The sequence below is a fragment of the Hemiscyllium ocellatum genome, chromosome 2, assembly GCF_020745735.1.
Source record: "Hemiscyllium ocellatum isolate sHemOce1 chromosome 2, sHemOce1.pat.X.cur, whole genome shotgun sequence".
NCBI classification, from domain to species: domain Eukaryota; kingdom Metazoa; phylum Chordata; class Chondrichthyes; order Orectolobiformes; family Hemiscylliidae; genus Hemiscyllium; species Hemiscyllium ocellatum.
The window spans coordinates 97382160-97406745 of NC_083402.1; the positions used below are offsets into that span (position 1 = coordinate 97382160).

Consider the following 24586-nt stretch of genomic DNA (forward strand, 5'->3'; position numbering starts at 1 on the left):
ATCAAGTAAATGGTAATTTACATATTTTCAAATTATGCATCATGAACAGACCCAACATTCTTACCATGCAAAATTCAGTGGAAAAATCTAATTGGATAGCCTGCAGCTCTGCTTTGTATCAAGTATCAAAATGGAATCCTAGAGATGTGCATACTTTTCACTTGATATCTCTGCCAAGAATACAGACATTTTTCAGTTTCCTCTGTGGCATTCCAAGATTTAATTACATAAATTAGCTGATTATGATTTATCAAATGGCTGAAATATGACTAAAAGTATACTCAACTCCCGATAAATATGTTGATACAAAAACATTAACTATGTTAAATATTAAAATTAAATCTATAGTCAGTGGGTAGTTTTAGCCACCTCATCCAATAAAACTGTGATACTTCACACATTCAAAATTAAGCAGAAAGAAATCTAATTTACTGAATACAGTCAGGAGATTTTTTTTAAACTGACAGAAGATAACAGGAACTCAATGTAGAGACATGGTAAGGTTACGCTGCAAAGGAGCTTATACGGTAGCAAATTTTATTCATGAATTCATGCACAAGATATCAAACCCAAAATTTAATGCACATCCCTACCTGAACTTGAGAAGGTGGTGGTAGGCACCTTCATAGCTGTTCAGTGGCTTTTTCAGGGTGCAGTTAATAGTCAACCATATTGGTATCAAGGATAGATTGAACAAGGTTGGCAAATATCATTTCCTAAAGGAAATGAGAGGGGGGCCATATGTGTTTTTGCAGCAATCCTGTATTTGCATTGTCACCATTGACATTTCACCATTTATTTGAGATATATTTAATTTCCTAGATTTAAATGCCTCAGCTGCAACAATGATGCAAACTCATATCCCTGGATCATATTTTCATCTCTCTAAATTACTAGCTGTGTGATAAAAATCACTAAACTATCTCCCCGAATAGGTCTGGGGTATCATCTCAATTGAGAGCATAAAAATGGCTGATAAAACTTAATTGACAAATTGAAATGGCAGAATCAGAAATTTAGTTTAGCGATATGTGCAACATGCACAATTCAAGATACCTTGTATATGTAAAATTGTCAGGAGGGATTCACATAAATGAGTAGAGTCATAGAATCTGATAGCATTCCACCTGGCCATCAAACACATATCCACTCTAATCCCATTATCCAGCATTTGGCCCAGTGCCTTGTATGCTATGGATTTTCAAGTGTTCATATAAATCCATCTTAAATGTCATGAGGATTCAATACTTTTACCATCCTTTCAGGCATTAAGCTCCAGATATCCATCTGCAAGATGATGTTGGTTTCTGTCAAATTCCCGCTGAAATATTTCCGTAAATCTTTGCCCCCTGGTTTTGACAACTCTAATAAGGGGGAAAAATCCTATTTACCATATCTATGTCCGTCTTATATTTTGTATACTTCAATCAGATTGCCCATCAGCCTTCTCTGCTCTAAGAAAATCAACCCAAGCCTACCTAGTCTCTCATCATTGCTGTCTTCACCCGGAAACATCCTGCTGAATATCCTTTTTAACCTCTCTATGGAGCAAGGATATCCTTCCCACAGTGTGGTGACCAGAACTGCACAAAGTATTCCAACTATGGCCTAACCAATGTCGTACACATTTCAATCACCTCAACCACTTGCCCTGTTCCCTTCATGATCTGTGGACATGCACAAGATCCCTCTTACCTTCTGTACTTCATAAGGTATGATTGTTGATCACATAATCTCTTGTCTTGTTAGTCGTCCCAAAGGGCACCACCCCAAACTTTTCCAGATTAAATTCCATTAGCCACTGTTCAGCCTATCTGACCACTCTGTTTATATCATCCTGTACTTGAAGGCTTGCTATTTGTCAATCCACCAATTTTTGAGGTATTTGTGAACTTACAGATCAAACTCTAAACATTCATGTCTAGATCACAACATACATAATAGCAATGGACCCTGCACCAAACAATACAGTTTGCCTATGGATGTAGGCTTCCAGTCACAAAAACAGCTTTCAACCATCGTCATCTGTTTCTTGCCAAAAAGCCTATTTTGTAGAGAACAGCATGGTGGTACAGTGGTTAGCACTGCTGCCTCACAGCACCAGGTTCAATTCCAGGCTTGGGTAACTGCCTCTTTTGGTGCACAACACAGTGGCACAGTGGTTAGCACTGATACCTCACACCACCAGGGTCCCAGGTTCAATTCCAGCCTTGAGCAATTGTCTTTTTATATACATAAATGATCTGGAATAGGGCACTGTTGGTATGATCAGCAAGTTTGCAGATGACACAAAGATTGGTGGAGTAACAGAAAGCGTAAGGGACTGTCAGAGAATACAGGAGGACATAGATAGATTGGAGAGTTGGGCAGAAAAGAGGCAGTTGTATTTCAATCCCGACAAATGTGAGATGAAGCATTTAGGCAAGACTAATTCTAGAGCAAATTATATAATGAATGGAAAAGCCCTGGGAAAAGTTGATGGGCAGAAAGATCTGAGAGTACAGGTGCATTGTACCCTGAAGGTTGCTGCACAGGTGGATAGACTGGTCAAGAAGGCATATACAGTGGAAACCCGTTTATCCAAATGAGATGGGCGGGCACTATTACGTTTGGATAATCGATTATTTAGAAAATCTATTAAATGCCTTGCCTCTGGAGCTCGAAGCTTTAAAGTGTGATCCCCGTTCAGGAGCCCCCCCCCCCCAAACCCTGTTCCTGGTCCATTCCTGCCCTCCTGCATCCCCGCCCCCAATCCGGTCTAACCCCACCCCCCAACCTGGTCCAAACCCACCTCTCACCCCCAACCCAGTCCACCTGGCCTCACGCCCCAAACCCACCTCCCCAAAAATGTCCCCAACCCAGTCCAACACCACCCCATGGCCCCCAACCTGTGTTGATCCCGTCCCCCCAGCACCAACCCCCTGTCCCCGTCGACCCCCAGCCCCTCTACAGGGCATCCGGACTGCATACCAACAAAAAGACTGCTGCTGCTGTTTTTGTAGGGTAAGTCTCCAAATAGCGTACAGACACAGCCACAGCCACACATACAACTTTTTACTGCAAATGTTTGACAGGTTTCACACTTGCCCTGCATAGGATAATGTTGGAGAGACTATTCCTGGGAAGCTGGGACGGGTTAGGGTACACCCCCTGTAGAACTCCAGGGAAAGTGTAGAGAGAGGGAGAGGGAGAGGGAGAGGGAGAGGGAGAGGGAGAGGGAGAGGGAGAGGGAGAGGGAGAGGGAGAGGGAGAGAGCAGGAGGTCAATCATTTAGATAGGGTGCCCATTTAGTCACTGTAAACAAAAGAAGCAATCACTGTTGGAAACACGTCTTTGATGTAATGTTTCTGTCGGGGCCTCGAAATCTCCTTCGGATAATCTGATTTTCAGATAATTGGTATTCGGATAATCAAGGTTCCCCTGTAGCATGCTTGGATGGGGTACTGAGTATAAGAGCTGGCACGTCATGTTAAAATTGCACAAGACATTGGTTCGGCCTCATTTAGGATACTGTGTACAGTTCTGGTCGCCAAAAGGATGTGGACGCTTAGGAGAGGATGCAGAAAAGGTTTACGAGGACGTTGCCTGGTATGGAAGGTGCTCACTATGAAGAGAGGTTGAGTAAGTTAGGTTTGTTTTCATTAGAATAAAGGAGATTGCGATGGGACCTGATTGAGGTTTACATAATCGTAAAGGGTATAGACAGGATGGATAGAGACAAGCTTTTTCCCAGGGTGAAGGATTCAATAACAAGAGGTCATGCTTTCAAGGTGAGAAGTGAAAAGTTTAAGGGTGATACATGTAACAAGTACTTCACATAGAGGGTGGTGGGCATCTGGAACGCATTGCCAGCAGAGGTGATAGAGGCAGGCATGGCAGATTCATTTAAGATGAGTCTGGACATATGCATGAGTAGGTGGGGAGCAAAGGGATACAGATGCTTAGGAATTGGGCGACAGGTTTAGACAGCAGATTTGGATTGGCTCAGGCTGGGAGGGCCAAACAGCCTGTTGTACATCTTCTTTGTTCTTATGAAGTCAATTTTCAAAATTGCCCTGGACCTTGTGGACTTATACAGTCTTGACCAGTACCTCACATCGGAACTTGGCAAAAGCCTTACTAAAGTCTATGCGGACTACCTCAATTGTGCTATCTTCATTTACCCACTTTGTGACTTCCTTAAAAAAACTCAATCAAGATGTAAAAATGACAAAAAAGTCAGAGAATTGCCAATGCTGAAAATCTGAAAACAAAAATAGCAATTTCTGGAGAAACTCACCAAGTCTGGTCTTGTCTTCAGAACATTTCTCTCTCGTTCGGGCTCTATTGTAATGCACTGCACTCAAAACATTAATGTTGTTTTCTCTCCATGGATGCTGCTGCACTTGCTGTGTTTCTCCATCACCCTGTTTTTATTCCAGATTTCCAGCATCTGCAGTTCTGTATGTTTATTCCACATACCAAGCTTCCCACAAATAGCAAATGAAATTAGTGACCAGTTGACCTGTTTTTGATAATGCTCATTGAGCAAAGCCAAGCACAACAAATAAGGTAAATGTTATGCTTATGGAGCATGCTGCTTGAAAGATGGGTGATGAAAGTCAACGGTGGCTCAGTGGTTAGCACTGCTGCCTCACAGCACCAGGGACCCGGGTTCGATTCCAGTCTCAGGTGACTGTCTGTATGAAGTTTGCACATTCACCCAGTGTCTGCGTGGGTTTCCTTCCACAATCCAAAGATGTGCAGTTTAGGTGAATTGGTCATGCTAAATTGCCCGTAGAGTTAGATGATTTGTTAGGGGGAGTGGGTCTGGGTGGGTTACTCTTTGGAAGATCAGTGTGGACTAGTTGGGCTGAAGGGCCTGTTTCCACACTGTAGGGAAACTAATCATAAAACCTCTTTTGAAAGATAACTTAATTTTGAAACATTATTTCTCACAAAAGTCAGAATAAGGAAATAGAAATCAATTTTAAAAATTAACTTACAAATTAACAATTAATGTGATCCTTAAGTTAGGTCCTACTTTCCAAGAGGAGGCTTTTTTTCAAAAGAAATTAAAACGGGAATGCATAAAGTACAAGAGAGAGTTTAGATCCAGATGCCTTAGCAGATAAAGGCATTGAGATCACAGATCTTGCCTCAAAAGGATGCCCCAGCAGAAGGAAAAAAGTTAAACTAAATTAACTTTAGCTTTTGTTTTGTAGGAAACTGCCAAACCTTTTTTAAGGAGTACTCATTAGTTAAAAATATTGCACATAGCTTATGCATTCAAACTATAGATAAATCACACAGACCCAGAGGCAAATTATTTCAAAAATCATAAGGCAGAGCTCATCTTATGTGATCAAGACTAGTTAACAAAGCAAGGCAAAATCATATGACTTAATACAAATCAGAAAATTGACAATACCAGCATTTGAACAAAACTTTTTTACAGTTAATATAGATATTTCAGTGTCCTCAGTAATCAGCAATTGGGTAGATATCCATCTTTATCACAATACTTCTGCATTACCTAGATATTAAATATTAACCAAGAATAAAACAAAACCTTCTAGCAAGTATGAATATGGAAGATAGAGAGTGTGGGGAAATAAACAGCAACATCCTGAAAAATGCCCATATTTTAGAGGTGGTGGTGCTGGACATCTTAAAACGCTTAAAGGTGGATATATCCCTGGGGCCTGATTAGGTGTACTCTAGAACTCTGTGGGAAGCTAGGGAAGTGATTGCTGAACCCCTTGCTGAGATATTTATCAACAGCCACAGGTAAAGTGCCAGAAGACTGGAGGTTTTCTAATGTGGCTTCTCTATTTAAGAAAGGTGGTAAGGAAACATCAGAGAACTATAGATTGGTGAGCTGGCGTCGGCGGTGGGCAAATTGCCGGATGGAATATTGAGGGATAGAATTTACATGTATTTTGAAAGGTAAAGACTGATAAGGGATAATCAACATAGCTTCGTCCATGGGAAATTGTGTCTCACTAACATGATTGAGTTTCTTTGAAAAAGTAATGAAGAGGATTGATGAGGAGAGAGCAGTGGACATGATGTATATGGACTTCAGTAAGGCATTCGACGAACTTTCTTATGATAGACTGGTTAGCAAGGTCAGATCACGTGGAATGCAAGGAGAACTGGCCATTTGGATACAGATCTGGCTTGAAGGTAAAGGGCAGATGGTGGTGCTGGAGGGTTGCTTTTCAAATTGAAGGCCTGTGACCAACAGCGTAGCACAAGGATTGGAGCTGGGTCCACTGCTTTTCATCATTTATGCATGTGTCTTGGAAGTGAACATAGGAGGAACAGTTAGTAAGTCTGCAGATTGGAAGTGTAGTGGACAACGAAAAAGGTTACCGGAGGGTACAACAAGATCTTGATCAGATGGGCCATTGGGCCAAAGAGTGGCAGGTGGAATTTAATTTGAATGGGACATGCTGCATTTTGGAAGGGCAAATCCAGGCAGGACTAAAACACTTAACGGTAAGGTCCTGGGGAGTGTTGCTGAACAATGAGACCTTGGAGTGGAGTATCATATTTCCTTGAAAGTGGACTCCCCAGAGGACAGGGCAGTAAAACTGATGTTTGGTACACTAACTTTTGTTGGTCAGTGCATTGAGTATAGGAGTTGGGAGGTTATGTTGCGCTGTACAGGACTTTGGTGTGGCCACTTTTAGAATACTGCATGCAATTCTGGTCTCCCTGCTTTAGAATGGACGTTGTGAAACTTGAAAGGGTTCAGAAAAGATTTACAAGGTTTTTGTCAGGATTGGAGTGTTTGAGCTACAGGGAAAGGCTGAATAGGCTGGGGCTATTTCCCTTGGAATGCCAGAAGCTGAGAGGTGACCTTATCGTGGTTTATAAAATCATGAAGGGTCTGGATAAGGTGAACAGCCAAGGTCTTTTCCAGGGAGTAGGGGAGCTGAGAGGGAAAAGATTTAAAAAGGACCTAAGGGTCAACTTTTTCCACACTGAGTACGGTGAATGTATGGAATGAGTTGCCAGAGGAAGTGTGGGAGGTTGCTAGGCATTTAAAAGGCATCTGGATGGGTACATGAATAGGAAGGGTTTTGAGGAATATGGGCCAAATGCTGGCAAATCGGACTAGATTTATTTAGGATATCTGGTTGACATGGACGAATTGAACCAAAGGGTCCGTTTCCACTATGATTCTATGGTTACTCCAGCAGGATTCCAACCGATTTGCCCATGAAGCATATCAATGAATGATACAGTGGTTAGTGACATTTTCTATGATCAGTGGAAAATAGGCTGAGTATATTTCTGATTAAGGGCTTACGCCCGAAATTTCGATTCTTCTCCCCCTCAGATACTGCTTGATCTGCTGTGCTTTTCCAGTACCACACTCTCGATTCTGATCTCCAGCATCTGCAGGCCTCACTTTCTCTTCCTGAGTACATACCTGTACCATTTACATGTATACACACATCATCCTTCACAAAAATTTCAATTGATAAATAATATCTTATTGGATCATTTCTATTTGTCCTCAAACAAATCACATGCTGAAGGTTACTTTAAAAGTTTCATTCATGCAGCCAACATTTAATTTGCGATGACGGACATTAGGATAAAGTAGAACATTGTTTGTTGTTTGTGTACATTTTCAGACAATTCAGAGAGATTACTATGCATAAACTGGATGTACACATTGCCCTGAATCTTATCAAAAAAGATACTCATGTTTGCATGCAGAATGGTGATTAAATTGCATTTAATTTTGATGACTCAGTGTTAATATGAAGGTTTTGCATATATTTCCATTTTTAATGCAAACAATTTGTTCCACCAAAGCTTAATATTGTAAAAACTTGCTGTATTTGCATTCTGATATGTTGAGACCGAAATTAGATTAGATAATTACTTAGTGTGGAAACAGGCCCTTCGACCCAACAAGTCCACACCGACGTGCAACCCGCCCAGACCCATTCCCCTACATTTACCCTTTCACCTAACACTACGGGAAATTTAACATGGCCAATTCACTTGACCTGCATATCTTTGGATTGTGGGAGGAAACCAGAGCACCCGCAGAAAACCCACTCAGACAGGGGAGAATGTGCAAACTCTCCACAGACAATCGCCCACGGTGGGAATCGAACCTGGGTCCCTGGCGCTGTGAGGAAGCAGTGCTAACCACTGAGTCACAGAGACAGGAGACCATAGGCTCACCACTCTTCACCCAAAGAGTGGTGAGCCTATGGAATTCATTACTACAGAAAATAGTTGATGTTAAAACATTGAATATATTCAAAAGACAATTCGATATAGCATTTGGGGTGAATGGAATCAAAGGTTGTGGGGAGAAAGCTATTGAGTTAGATGATCAACAATGATCGTGATGAATGGGGGAACAGGCTCCAAGAGCTGAATGGCCTCCTCCTGCTCCTTTCTTCTGTGTTTCTATATTTCATTTATTCAATTGCAAGACATAATGAAAGACAGCTGACTATTCAATTCACCATGCTCAACTACTGTCATCAACTTTCAATTAGTCAGGATTTTATATCTGAACATATGGCTATGATAAGCTGCATCATATACAAACAGCAATATTGTTATGTTCCTTCACAGTCCATTCAATTAATCACTTTAATCAATTCTACGTAACAGTGGTCTTCAGTCTTCATATAGTACAACCCTTATACTTTCTGCTATCTTGAATTACTCATAAGCTTTAAAAGGTCATAAGTATCAATATACAAAAAGTGTACAGCAAAGCGCAATTACAGAAACAAAATTACACTGGAGAAGATGGCATTACATCAGATTTTTATCCCTATATTAAGTAAATACTGACAAATAAAGAAGAAAGAGGGTTTTAAAAATCTACTTGCACAGCAATAATGAGCAACTTAGACAAAGGAGCGCCAGTGGACATGATTTATTTGGATTTCCAGAAAGTCTTTGACAAGGTGCTTCACAAAATAACATAAGAGCCCATGGTATTAGGAGCAAGGTAGTGGCATTGGCTAACTGGTAGAAGGCAGAGTATTGGGATAAAGGGGTATTTTTCAGAATGGCAGCAGTGGCTAGTGGAGTTCCACAGGGGTCTGTGCTGGAACCACTACTATTCACATTATACATTAACAATCTAGACAAAAGAACTGAGGGCATTGTTGCATGCTTACAGATGACACAAAGATAGTGGGAGGGACAGAAATTGTTGAGGAAATGGGGAGGCTGTAGAAGACTTACATATACAAGGTGAGTGGGCAAAGAAGTGGCAGATGGGAAAAATATGTGGCAAAGTGTATGATCATACATTTTAGTAGGAAGAATAGTGGCATAAATGGGGAAATGCTTTGGAACACTGAGGCACAAAACAACTTAGGAACCTAGTTCAGGATTCTCTTAAAGTTAACATGCAGGTTCAGATCACAGTTAAGAAGGCAAATGCAATGTTGACACTCATTTCAAGAGGGCTAGAAAACAAGTGCAGAGATGTGCTGCTGAGGCTATATAACACTATTAGAGCCACTGAGTCATAGAGATGTACAGCATGGAAACAGACCCTTCAGTCCAACCTGTCCATGCCGACCAGATATCCCAACCCAATCTAATCCCACCTACAAGCACCTAGCCCATATTGTTCCAAACTCTTCCTATTCATATACACATCCAAATGCCTCTGAAGAGTTGCAATTGTACCAGCCTCCCCCACTTCCTCTGACAGCTCATTCCATACATGTACCACCCTCTGTGTGAAAAAGTTGCCCCTTAGGTCTCTTTTATATCTTTCCCCTCTCAACCTAAACCTATGCCATCTAGATCTGGACTCCCTGGCCCCAGGGAAAAGACGTTGCCTATTTACAATTTGGAGATGCAGGTGTTGGACTGGGGTATACAAAGTTAAAAATCACACAACACCAGGTTATAGTTCAACAGGTTTAATTGGAAGCACACTAGCTTTCAGAGCATCATTCCTTCATCAGGTGATAGTGGAGGGCTCAATCCCAACACACAGAATTTATAGCAAAAATTTTCAGTGTGATTAACTGAAATTATACATTGAAAAATTGAATTTCTGTCGAGTCTTTCATCTGTCTGAATACCGTGATAGTTTCACTTCTTTCATGTGTAAATCGCAAAACCTTATTTTTAAAAAAGGTTGCATTCTCAGGTTAGCTATTGTCTAGCTATCACCCATTGTTAACAGCTAACCTGAGAATGCAACTTTTTAAAAAAAAAGGTTTTGTGATTTACACATGAAATAAATGAAATTATCATGGTATTCAAACAAATGAAAGGCTTAACAGACAATCAATTTTTCAATTTATAATTTCAGTTACGTCATACTGTAATTTTTGCTATAAATTCTGTGTTAGGATTGAGCCCTCCACCTGATGAAGGAACAATGCTCCGAAAGCTAGTGCGCTTCCAATTAAACCTGTTGGACGATAACCTGGTGTTGTGTGATTTTTAACTTTGTCTATTTACCCTATCCATGCCCCTCATAATTTTGCAAACCTCTATAAGGTCACCGCTCAACCTCCGACACTCCAGAGAAAACAGCCCCAGCCTGTTTAATTAGATTAGATTAGATTACCTACAGTGTGGAAACAGGCCCTTCGGCCCAACCAGTCCACACCGACCCGCAGAAGCGTAACCCAACCAGACCCATTCTCCCATATTTACCCCTTCACCTAACCCTACGGGCAATTTAGCACAGCCAATTCACTTAACCTGCACATTTTTGGATTGTGGGAGGAAACCGGAGCACCCGGAGGAAACCCACGCAGACACGGGGAGAATGTGCAAACTCTACACAGAGAGTCGCCTGAGGCGGGAAATGAACCCGGGTCTCTGGCGCTGTGAAGCAGCAGTACTAACCACTGTGCCACCGTGCCGCCTGAGAGCCTGTTCAGCCTCTCCCTATAGCTCAAATTCTCCAACCCTGGCAACATCCTTGTAAATCTTTTCCGAACCCTTTCAAGTTTCACAACATCTTTCCGATAGAAGGAGACCAGAACTGCACGCAATATTCCAACAGTGGCCTAACCAATGACCTGTACAGCAGCAACATGACGTTCCAATTTCTGAACTCAATACTCTTGACCAATAAAAGAGAGCATACCAATCACCTTCTTCACTATCCTATCTACCTGCGACTCCACTTTCAACAAGCTATGAACCTGCACTCCAAGGTTTCTTTGTTCACCAACACTCCCTAGGACCCTACCATTAAGTGTATAAGTCCTGCTAAGATTTGCTTTTCCAAAAATGCAGCACCTCACATTTATCTAAATTAAACTCCATCTGCCACTTCTCAGCTAATTGGCCCATCTGGTCAAGATCCTGTTGTAATCTGAGGTAACCCTCTTCGCTGTCCACTACACCTCCAATTTTGGTGTCATCTGCAAACTTACTAACTGTACCTCTTATGCTCACATCCAAATCATTTATGTAAATGACAAAAAATAGAGGACCCAGCACCGATCCTTATGGAACTCCACTGGTCACAGGCTTCCAGTATGAAAAACAACCCTCCACCACCACCTCTGTCTTCTACCTTTGAGCCAGTTCTGTATCCAAATGGCTAGTTCTTTCTGTATTTTTCTGAGATCTTACCTTGCTAATCAGTCTCCCAATGGGAACCTTGTCGAATGCCTTACTGCAGTCCATATAAATCACATCTACCACTCAGCCCTCATCAATCTTCTTTGTCACTTCCTCAAAAACTCAATCAAGTTTGTGAGACATGATGTCCCATGCACAAAGCCATGTTGACTATCCCTAATCAGTCCTTGCCTTTCCAAATATTGTTATTTTATTTTATGGAGAGTGTATAGAATATCTTGAGCAGTTTTGGGCACCGTATATAAGGGAAGAAGTGCTCACGTTGGAGGGGGTCAGAAGTTTACAAGAACAATTATAGAAATGAAGGGCTTGTCATATGGTTAGGTTCCCTTCTTGAGATTCTTACACCCTTGATGCAATAGCAATACACCAACTTCTGTGAACAGCCATGATGATTTCAGCAAGTGCAAGCTTTTGGACAATCACTTAACGCTCTTTGTGATGCTTGTAGAGCATGTCAAACGAGGGTCTCTGAACAACTTCATGTTGAATGGAAATGAGCCAGTTATCCAAAATAAAGTCCAACCTGAAAACAATATCCAGTATGGCAGGTGTCAGTTCTGTTGTGTCGTGAATAGGGAGTCCAGACCTCAGGAGATGCAGGGATCAGTGCTGTTCCTGCAAGGTCATAGGGGTCCTGTGCAATGAAGTGTGCTCCCAAGGCAAAGTGCATATTTGTGGAGTTAGGCACAGTCATCAGTTTGCTTTTGGCCATCTTCGTGTTCGCCTTTGCAACTTCCAACTAGAGAGTCTGAGGATGTTTGAGATCAAATTGAATGCCGTTTGATGCATTCTTTGCTGCTTCAGCTCCTGCTCTGCTGTCAAATGTAAAAAGGTCAACTGGCTGCTTTAAATTAGATTAGATAAGCTTCCCTACAATATGGAAACACGCCCTTTAGCCCAACAAGCCCACACCGACCCTCCAAACAGCTACCCACCCAGACCCATTCCCCTACCCTATATTTATCTAAGTAACACTATGGACAATTTACCTAACCTGCACATCTTTGGATTGTGGGGGGAAACCCACACAGACACAGGGAGAATGTGCAAACTCCACACAGCCAGTCGCCCGAGGCAGGGATCAAACCCGGGTCCCTAATGCTGTGAGGTAGAAGTGCTAACCACGGAGCCAGCATGCCACTCTAGCTAACATTTTGATGCTAGCTTATCAGTGAACCTTCATATCTCTTAAATAAGAAGGTAAAGCTCACATGGTTTAATATTCACAGAAAAACCACTGACAAAGAGCGTAAGGACCTCTTCACCATTGTTAGCTTCATCACCTTGTGTGCTTATAATTGGGGAGCTGATTGAATCCATTGTGTTCCCCGACTCCGGGCAGGTGATCTTGGTGCTGGGAGAGCAGGAGGGGTCACCAGAATGGGCGCGATACATTCCGGGATCAATTGTCTATCCGAAGTGCCGAGTAAGGTTCCCAGGAACGTAACTTGGAGTTAATGCACAGTGGGTAATATTTCCAGGGGGCTGGGTAAGTAGAGTGGGACCTGGATCAAGTTGTGGAGGCATGGGAGGTGGTCCAAAGGTGTGCTTTACCTGTGAATTGATAAACTTTAGAGACTGTTAGCTACTGAAAGTACCTTTGCATTTTCTCTCCAATAACAGTTAATCTACGCGGGTGGGTGGGTCTGTGTTGGCATCCCAGGGGGTCCTACTGGTTCAGGCATAAATTATTATCTGCTGCTGATAGTCCAGTGGTCGAGTGTGGGGTGATCCTCATGTGATACAGGGCTAGAAGCAAGACCTTCAACCAGTCGAAGCCTGTTTCACTCATCAACTTAGATAGTTTGATTTTAAGAATCCTATTTGCCCTTTCTATTATTTCTGCCACCTGAGGGTGGTAAACACAATGGAATTGCTACCAGATATGCAGAACATCACATAGCTCTGTTGATTTTCCCTACAAAGTGGGGGCCATTGTCTGAATTAAGCTGCCGAGACACTCCAAACCTCGGTACAATTTCTGTCAGGAGGAATTTTAACACCATTGGTCAGAAAGGCTTCAATCCATCTGCTAAATACATCAATAAGAACAAGACAATACATATAGCAATGTACATGCAGCAACTCAATGAAATCCAGGTCAATATACTCAAAAGAGCCACCTGGCAAAAGTGTTTTCCCTGTTATGCACTGCACTCCTTGGCTAGCATGTTAGACATGATCTGACATGCTTTTGGACTGCCTCTGCCAGTCAGAGGTGCCACCAGGTATGTAACATGATATTACACATTCTCTCCTTGCCAAGGTGGGTATCAGTATGAAGACAGTCAATAAGCATTGGTAACAAAGCATTAGGTATACATATTTGGCCAACTGGAACTGGAGTGATCCAGAGGCATTTTGGTGCAGAGTGCAAACACACATGCATCTTCCATATTTGTTTTTCTGGGTCGGGGCAGCTGCCTGTAAATGCTGCACAGTGACAATGCCTGGTATGCCCGTTGTTTTTGAGGCAGGTGATCGATTTAGTGCTTGCCTGTTCACAGAGGATACAAACGAATTGCAGTCTGTTGCCGCAACTTTGGCAGCTCAATCAGCTCTAGCATTGCCATCGCTGATGTCCGTATTGCCCATTGCTTGGGCAACACATTTGATTATGGCCAATTGCTTGGGGAGGAGGATGGCTTTAAGGAGATTTTGAACATATAGTGAGTTCTGAATAGGTATCCCTGAGGACGTCAGAAAACCGCTGGGTAACCAGGGCTGGTCATCAGTACCATTATTTTTGAAACATTGTTGGCAGACTAGACATGTCACAAAGTACTTACATTTTATTCTCACTCGATAGTCTGGCTTGGAACTGCAACCCTGATTCTTTATTTTGCCTCACCTTTCTCAATTTGTCCTGTTTTTCTCTACTGTTATCATAATCCCATTTTTTTTTAAAGTCACAACTTCCTAACTTACAAGTTCAGTGTTCTCAGTCTCCACACCCACTTCAAGGTCCTGACCTTAGCATGGGGATTTCCCCTCTTAACAATCAATCTAAAGCAGGTGATTGAGACAGACACAGTAGTTACCCTTTGTCTTATGTACTATGTTCCAGGGCCTCAAATCCCACTGTTGGAGGACTCCAATCTCCAAATTCCAGGGGGACTCTAACCTTCCTGGGGCAAACTCATCAGTGCATAAGTGCGTAAGTTATCTCAGATATTTTACCACTACGGAGTCCTAGGTGATAAGAGGTCAACTGAGTGATACATTAATGAGAGAGATCAATGTAAATCTTACCTAGTGGGCCCATCTGTCTCACCTTGCCACCATGCAGGCGATCGCTTACTCAGTCCACCTAAAAAGTCCATCATTGTTGGAATCCCACTCTTGTCGCCAAATGTTAGGCTCCCTTTTTGAGATTCTTACACACTTTACGCAGCTGCAATACGCCAACTTTGGTGAACAGCCATGATTTATTTCAGCAAGTACAAGCTTTTGGAGAATGACTTAATCCTCTTCACAAAGCTTGTGGAGTCTGAACAAGGCCCTCCCTTTATACAGGATTTTACATCACAGTCAATCATGCACGCACGCCACTCCCCCATAGTCACATGCCACCCAAAAACAATGTAATTAGATTATTTCCATTCACAATGTGTGATTAGGTTATCCCTTAAACCAGAGTGTGATTAGGTTATTCCTTACACCAGCATGTGACTAGGTATTCCTTAAACTGCAGCATTTACAGAGTATGATTAGATTGTCACATCCTGCCTGCAAGACAGAAAAACACACCTTCTGGGACATCCAATTTCTTACATGTTAACAGAACAAATTAACCCTTTAACATCTCAATTAGATTAGATTACTTACAGTGTGGAAACAGGCCCTTCGGCCCAACAAGTCCACACCGACCCGCCAAAGCGCAACCCACACACACCCCCCTATGTTTACCCCCTACCTAACACATTGGGCAATTTAGCATGGCCAATTCACCTGACCCGCACATCTTTGGACTGTGGGAGGAAACCGGAGCACCCGGAGGAAACCCACGCAGACACGGGGAGAACGTGCAAACTCCACAGTCAGTTGCCTGAGGCGGGAATTGAACCCGGATCTCAGGCGCTGTGAGGCAGCAGTGCTAACCACTGTGCCACCGTGCCGCCCGCATCTCAAGATGAAGAGTGGTTAATGACTCTATGTCTGTATTCAGTGGAGCTTAAAGAGGTGAGGGGAAAGATCTGACTGAAACTTACAGAATATTGACAGACCTGGATAATGTGGACTGGAAAAGATGTTGCCATTATTGGAGACACTAAGACCTAGGATCACAACTTCAGAACTGAGATGAGGAGGTTAACCTGTGGAAATCATTGCTACAGAAGGCTGTGGAGGCAAGTCATTATTTAGGACAGAGAAAACAGGTTCTAGATCAGTAAGGGGAACAAGGATTATGAGAATGGGGTTGAGAAACATATCAGCCATGACTGAATGGCAGACAGACTCAAAGGGCTGTGTGGCCTAATTCTGCTCCATTATCTTACAGGATTAAGAAGTGAGAAGGTTTGGAGATTTTGACTGGCTTGGAAGTGGACAAATCCCCAGGTCTGGATCAATTGCATCACAGGCCATTGTGGAAGTTGAGGGAGGAAATTACTGTCAATAAGTGTGAAACTGGAAAAACACAGCCAATCAGGCAGTAGCTGAAGAGCAGGAAATTCAACGTTTTGGATACAAGTTTTTCATTACTAATGTGGGATGGGAAAGGGTACGGAGAAGAGTGGGGTGGGGTGAAGGCAATAGGTGGATGCAGGTGAGCAGTGGTAGTTCGAGGTTGGAGGCGGGGTTGGGAAGGAAGACAGACAGATAGGACAGTTCAGAGGGCAGTGTCAAGTTGGAGGGTTGGATCTGGCATGAAACTGGAGAGACGGTGGATTAGGAAACTAGTGAAGTTGATATTGATGCTGTGTGGTTGAAAGGTCCCAAGGCGAAAGCTGTGGAACTTCAACTAAACTATAACAGCCATGGGCCCATCTTCTCAAAGTTATCCCTTGCCTGAGGCATAGTGACCCACAAGTTAAGCACTCAACCAATTGTTTCTCTCTAATTAGAGAGCAGCCTAGTCATCTGGGACTTTCACACTTCTGTTCTAACAGGCCTTCATTCTCACAGCTCTCACTGAGCAGTTATGACAACAGTCAAGCCTTGAAATCAGATCACAGTAGGGAAATGTTTCAGAAGCACTGATCTTACCCTGAGTCCAAAATAGTACGTGTAAACCTCTAACATATAAACCTATGTTAAATCTTTCACTCATGATAGTCATAAGTGAACAAAAACAAAATTGCAAATTAGATTTTCTTAAGACTGATCTAAGAATCCAAACAATTCACGTATTCAGATTTGGAAATTTAGATTTGTACTTTGCAAATACTTACATTATTGGCATGATTACAATAATCATGAGAATATGTATATGTAAATACTGGTCAGTCAACATGTGACATGCAAATGTCTCTCTATTCATTACTGCCAGCTCAAAATCCTGCAAATTCAGCTCACCATTTATTCCTCCCACTTTGGACAACAATCACCAATGCCATAAACAGTGATCATCTACGATGCCCAACATTAGTATTGGGAATACCTGTCTTACCAAATCTCTGAACCACTCACAATCCAGTTCTATATTTCAATATGCACTTGTAGGTGCACCAGCCTGGTTACTTTGTATGCAGCGACAATCACATACCTCGTGGATTGGAGCAGGATGCATCATAGGGCTCTTGCTTTCTCTCATTTACTTTGTATCTATTTTAATACTCAATCACTTTCTTATCTTTCCTTTTTGAGACTGCCACCTAATTCAGAACTTGAGGGAGAAGATCATCGATGGTCACTATTATTCTGGCTTTGCCAAGGCAACAGTGCAGCATGATCACTGGCATGCCTAAATTGTAGGGCCTGTACTTGAATCAAAACTGAGAAATGAAGACATAAATCAAAGAGTTGGGAACCTGTGGAAGTTCAGTATTAACGGCAATGGGTTCAATTCCTACACTGGCTGAAGTTATCAACTTCTTCCCTTGCCAAAGGGGAGTTTCAGATTAAAACACCACTTTCTCTAATGAGACATCAGTTGTATGGTCCTTTAAGACTATGGTTATGAACAAGATTCAATTCAAGTCTTGGGTATCTGTACATACGTCAAACATCTGCATTGTTTTCTGCTGGGTGCTCCTGTTTTGTCATACGGTCCAAAGATGTGCAGGTTTGGTAGACTGGTCATGCTAAATTATCCCACAGTGTCCAGGGATGTGCAGACCAGGTGGGTTAGCCATGGTTAATGTGGGTTTATAGGACAGGATAGGGGTGGATCTGGATGAGATGCTCTTTGGAGGGTCAGTACGGACTTGATTAGAATAATGGCCTCTTTCTGCACTTATGGATTCTGTGATTAGATGATCAATAATTTGCTCTTTAGGAGCTGTTGGAGAATTTGTAATGAAATAGGAGTTGCACAAGTGTTTTAATGACATAAAAATGTTTCTGTGTGCCTTGTCAGTTTAAATCACTGCTAAAAAGGCATCGCCAGTCAATTAAAAGAAACTAATTCTAATCTGTACAAGACAGGTCTTGAGCAAAAATATTAGCATAATTAAAATAAAACAGAATTTCAATTTGAGAATGATAGAGGGCCAAGTTTGCCCCTTCTATTACTTACAATCACTATAAATTAAGATCAATCATTTGCTTTGTTTTGTTCAATGCTGTTTTTATTGCCGAGAAATAATTCAAAATGTTATGACAGTAACAGTGCAGTACTAAATTTTTTTTTAAAAACTCTCAGATGCTGCCTGGGTGCTTTCACCATTGTTGGCACAAATTTCCTGCGTCTCCAATCATTTTATCTTTGCTCGTAAAAAGTACACACTAGAGTAAAAGTCTACACAACTACATTTCAGAGATTATTCTCCCCTCTTCTGTCTGTCTGCGATCCCGAATGAACACTGGTGAATGCCGATGGAACTAAGCATTTGATCTGTTTTCGCACGTCTTCCTCCCCAACAAATGTACCGTTGACCCTTACCACGTATGATACTCATACATTTAAAAGGGGCCAATTGAAAGTAAAATCCACCCAAAGTGAACGAACTTAAGAGCTTTTGGTCTTGTTATCCCTCCCCCTCCACCTCGCCCCGAAGAACCAAATGGTAGAACTCAGCAAACTTGCCTTTGAACAGCAGGAAACGTAAGCATCTGTTGCCTCCCGTTGAGAGGAAAAATGGATTCGAGGGGCCGACAAAGAATTCGCCGGGAATGCATCCCTCTCAATATGCAATTGATTAACCCACGCAGTTTAATCTGCGGCATGGTGACTGACCTGCCAGAGTCATACGCAGAAGGAATGCGGCATAATTGAACAGTTATCCCATAGGACAACAAAAGTGAATATGTACAAGCATCCAATACAGTTATTTCACTTTCATATTATATTTTCCAATGCATAGTGTATCAAATAAAACCTTCAATACAAAAAATTGAGGATTTTTCGCCTTTTCTAAACTTACAGTCATAATCCTCCTGAGTCAAAATCAACGTCTGCCTAGTTAAACAAAATACAGGAAATCGTTCCACCAAAATTAGCCTTAAATGAATGCAATCACCCCATCCCTAGGGTGGTAAAAAGCTCTTGCAATCATATTCAAATAAGAAAAAATACCGAAACCTTTTCTTACAATATAAAACGGAAAGCTGGTGAAAATCTAAGTCACAAACATGGGTCAAATGTTAATGACGAAGTTTAGAAACTTCTAAAAACAATCGCATCGCTTGTTAACGTGAAGCGTGATGCTTCCTGATTCCAAATATGCATTCAGCAAGGCGGACAGGAAATGAGAAGTATTCATGAGTTTCACGTTTTCCAGCATTGTTGTTGTGAACACATAAATTAAGACAGAAGCTACAAAAACCAAAACTAAAGTTGTGTATTTGTCGCCGCAAACACTTTACAAATAAATAGCTTAATTTTTATGGAGGTATCACAAACTCTGCATTTTGGATACAGGATTTTTTTGGGGGGGGGGGGTACAAGATTATTGCAGAAAATTCCAAATGCTCCCAGCAACACAACGGACCGAATGGTTTTTTGTGATTCATTATTACAGTACTCGGTAAACTGGAAGATACAAAACGTTTCATGTTTGAACACCTATTATTTTCTCCGCTCACATTAAATTTTGCTGTCTGCCCTTCTTGTTTTAAAATCCTTACCTGTTGAAATCTCTCCGATAAGCGGGCAGCACATTAACAAAAACAGCACAAAATTTTTCCCAAAAAGTCTTGACTTTATCCGAGTTATGTACATCACTCCTTGATTAAATGCAGACCGCACCAAATTTTCTTTTAAAGTACGAATTCGTCGTGTTCATCCAAGGAGACCGAACGGTCCTCCGCTCCCAAGGGAGGCACCACAGAACCACGAGAAGGAACAAAAAAAAATGAACCTTATACAAAGCCACTGAGTTGTTCTTCAAAATCAAATCTCTAAAAACATAGCGTAAAGGGATAAAGCTCTAAGTTGCGGGTGAGTTCATACAAATCTGGTAGTGTTCTTCTGAGGAAAGACTTTGCAACATCCCCTGCAGTAATGAAATCCTAAGATTTGCGATCCTGAAAACTGTCTTCTTCCACTCAAACTTTGTCTGTGTAACGTGTACGTATTGCACGATCCCAGATCCGGTCACGATGCGCGCGAACCTCTACAGCGCGCGCTTCGAGAAATGTTAACAGCGCAACCTGGCGGGGGAAAACGTCGTATCAGAGAACTTCGAAGGGATACTCGGAACAGCTTCGGCAGTAACAACAAAAATCAAGAAATGCAAACCGAGTTTCAAATGGATCCTTCACCAAAGGATTACATCTTTTGGGAGTAAGATAGGCGAGAATAACCAAAGGATTGAGTACAAACACAAGCAGGGTCGTGCAGGCATAAAACTACAACTTTGCACTGTGGCTTATTTCTAAAAGAAGGATATTAAATAGTAGAGAAGTGGTACTAAATGTGTATCTAGCCTTGAGAGGACCACACCGGCTATACCATCCTGATGGTCATATTTATATGAACGACATAGAAGCACTGCGAAGACGCAGTAAAAAAAAATGCATGGACAACATTGCTGTACTTAGAACATTCCTAGGAATACCTTAAGGTAAATTATTTGGGTGCAACTGAGAAATAAGAAAGGGATGATCGATCACCTTATTAGGATTTAACTGTAGACACCACCCCTCCCCCCTCCCAATAGTCAGCAGGGAATTGAGAAATACATTTGTAAGGATATATCAGTTATCTGTGAGAGTAAAAGGTTGGCTATGATAGGGGATTATAATTTTCCAAACATACACTGGAACTGCCGATGAGTGTTAAGGACTTTGATGGCGACGAATTTATTAAATGTGTACAGTTAGTTCTCCGAGAACACCATAGTTGTGTTTCACAGAAATCTCACTTAATAGAAAATTGCTTAATAGAATTAACAGAGCTTATGGGAAAAGTGGGGTTGGGGAAAACCAGGAAAAAATATCACTCACCATAGCTCAAAAATCACCCAAAAACATAACACAAGGCAAAGCCTGAATGAAGGTTTAAATGAACGAAATAAAAGTAAATTTCACACATTACATGTACGGACAGAAGGTCACCATTGTCACCACCTTCAGGTGCAGTTACAGTTGCAGAAATGGGTGGCTGTGGTTGATTGCTGACTGTTTCTTGGGGTTTGTTTTAAAAAATAAGACACCCCGTTTTTACTGCTCTCTCCCTTTTCTTCTGTCTTGAAGAAGCTCTTCATAGGGTGCCACATGATATCTTATTGAATGAATTGTTACCTTGCTGCATTCAGCATTGTAATCATTGTCCTTTAAGAGCTGCAACTGCCTTTCAATTTACTTAATATGAGAAGACAAAAGAGAAGTGGAAAGCTCTTGTGTTGCTACATCCTGGCTTTCATCAATTTCACCTCCAACTTCTACTTGCCCCTCAGTGACAAGCTGTTGTAGATTAGCTGAAGAGAGGTCTTCATAGTGGAACTTAAGCAGCTTTTCAACATCCTCACTTTCCATTCCTTCAAAGCCAACTTGCTTAGCAAGAACAACACCATACTCTTTGATATTTGGGAGGTCCTCGGATGGTTCACAACCCTTAAAATCTAGAAAAAAAATCCAGGAGAAACTGCGTGCATGCTTGCAGGCAGTCTTTACTGACATCACCCCAGGCCTCCTCAATAATGTCAATAGTATTCTTGAAGTTAAAGCTCATTGAAAAACACTGTCCTTAATATCACCATCAGTAGCCGCAATCAGCCTGTTGAATGTGTGTCTTAAATAAGTTTTAAAAGCTGATCCATGGGTTGAATGAGCGAGGTTGTGTTTGGAGGTAGAAATAGTACTTTGATGTTTTCAGTAAGTTCATCAATGGTGGCAGAATGGCTTGCGCATTATCCAGGATGAGGAGAGCCTTGAAATCTATTTTTTTCTGCCTGCAATATTGTCTAAAAACATTAAAATATTGTCACAAAGAATTTGCTCCATCATCATTATTTGACCTTAAGCAGATATCAAGAGTAGACTTAATGTATGCCCCTTCAATTTTGCATAAAAAAGGATAATCTAGGTGTAGATTGTGTGATTTGCAGTACAAGAACAAATTAGAAAAGCAATTGGTATGTATAAGAGTAATGCAATCCTGTGGTAATTATACAGGACCTATACAGGAATTATACTTGTCTCAGGGGGAGACCAATGAAAATTCATTAGTTTATTTTTGAGACAAAGGTGCTCAATGCATAGTACTACAACTCTCACATGCTCTGATGATAGTTGGCATTGTCACATGCATAGAACAAAGCTTGCAAAATGATCGCCACTGGAATTGCACTATTGCAAATAAAAGTAAGCCTTCTTGAAAATACCATTTCCCAATTCTTCAGCGGCGTTTTAGCCAAATCACGCTGCCAAAACATGCTTTACGTAAGAACACCCTATATAAGATAATTTCCTTATTCAGTATGTGAATATACCTACTCAAGAAGCTGCAAAACTTGACTTACTCTTGGGAAATAAGGCAGGGCAGGTGACTGAGGTGTCAGTGTGGGAACACTTTGGGGCCAAGGATCATAATTTGATTAGTTTTAAAATAGTGATGAAAAAAAATAGACCCAATCTAAAAGTTAACATTCTAAATTGACCGCAGGGATCATAATTTGGTTAGTTTTAAAATAGTGATGGAAAAAAATAGACCCAATCTAAAAGTTAACGTTCTAAATTGAAGAAGGCCAATTTTGACAGAAATTTGGCAAGAACTTTCAAAGGTTGATTGGGGGCAGATGTTCACAGATAAAGGGATGGCTGGAAAATGGGAAGCATTCAAAAATGAGATAACAAGAGTCCAGAGACAGTATGTTCCTTTCAGAGTGAAGGGGAAGGCTGATAGGTGTATGGAATACTGGATGCCTAGAGAAATTAAGGTTTTGGTCAAGAAAAAGAAGGAAAATTATATCAGGCATAGATGGCAGACATTGAGTGAATCCCTAGAAGAGTATAAAAGCAGTAGGAGTAGATTTAAGAGGTAAATCATGAGGGTAAAAAGCGGGCATGAAGTAACTTTGACAAATTGGATTCAGGATAATTCAAAGGTATTCTACAAATACATTAAGACAAAACAGTAAGTAGGGAGAGAATAAGACCCTTTAAAGATCAGCAAAGCCATCAATGTGTGGAACTGCAGGAGGTGGGGGAGATACTAAATGAGTATTTTGCATCAGCGTTTACTGGGGAGAAGGATATGGCAGATAAAGAACGTGGGGAAATAAATACTGACATCCTGAAAAATGTCCATATTATAGACGTGTTGGCACCAGACATCTTAAAATGCATAAAAGTGGATAAATCCCCTGGGACCTGATTGAGTGTACCTGAGAAGCAAGGAAAGAAATTGCCAGGCCGCGGGCTGAGATAGCCATAGTTGAAGTGCTGGAAGACTGGAGATTGGCTAACATTATGCTACTATTTAAGAAAGGTGGTAAAGAAAAGCCAGGGAACTATCGACCAGTGAGCCTGACAATGGTGGTGGGCAAGTTTTGGAAGGGGATCCTGAGGTACAGAATTTAAATATATGAAAATGCTGGGACTGATCAGGAATAGTCAACATGGCTTTGTGTATTGGAAATCATGCGTGATGAACCTGTTTGAGTTTTTTGAGATTTTCCTGCTAATAGAGAGGATATTGTGAAACTTTAAAGGCAGAAATATTTCCAAGGATATTGCCAGGGTTGGAGTGTTTGAGGTATAGAGAGAGGTTGGCTCTATTTTCTCTAAAGTGCCTGAGGATGAGAGGTGACCTTGTAGGGTTTATAAAATCATGAGAGGCATGGAAAAGGTATTTTCCCAGGGTTGCAAGAGTCCAAAACTAGACAGCACAGGTTTAAGGTGAGAGGGGAAAGATGTAAAGAGACCCATGGGTCAGCTTTTTCGTGCAGAGGATGATGCATGTATGGAATGAACTGCCAGAGGAAGTGATGGAGGATGGTAGAATTACAACATTTAAAAGGTAGCTGGATGGGTATATGAGTAAGAAGGTTTTAGAGGGATATAGGCCAAATGCTGGCAAATGGGACTAGATTCATTTAGGATATCTGGTCAGCATGGATGAGTTGGACCAAAGGGTTTGTTTCTGTGCTGTATGTCTCTATGAGTTAATGACTGTATGAGTCAACATTCTGGCTTTGAGTGTTAAATGCCAGGCAATGACCATCTCCAACAAGAAAGAGTCTAACTCCTTTCCCATGTCATTGAATGGTAATATGATTGCTGAATCCACTAGCAACAATAAGCATATTTGAATAGAAACTTAACTAGATGTATAAATACTATGATTACAAGAGCAGATCAGTGAGTAAATCACCTTCTGATTCATCAATGACATTTTGATTCATCAAAGACCATCGGCAAGGCATCAGTTGGGAGT

At 41.4% G+C, this 24586-nt stretch overlaps 1 protein-coding gene across 3 annotated transcripts in view; it reads right to left on the reverse strand.

Annotated features, from left to right (window-relative positions):
• Nucleotides 1-20254, reverse strand: part of ror2 (receptor tyrosine kinase-like orphan receptor 2) — a 383083-nt gene extending 362829 nt beyond the window's left edge. For all 3 annotated transcript variants that reach the window (XM_060838740.1, XM_060838732.1, XM_060838751.1), the window contains exon 1: nucleotides 19834-20254. In XM_060838740.1, coding sequence (XP_060694723.1) covers nucleotides 19834-19927 — 94 coding nt within the window. In that variant the 5' untranslated portion in view covers nucleotides 19928-20254. The remainder of the gene's footprint in view (nucleotides 1-19833) is intronic.
• Between the last annotated feature and the right edge of the window lie 4332 nt (nucleotides 20255-24586).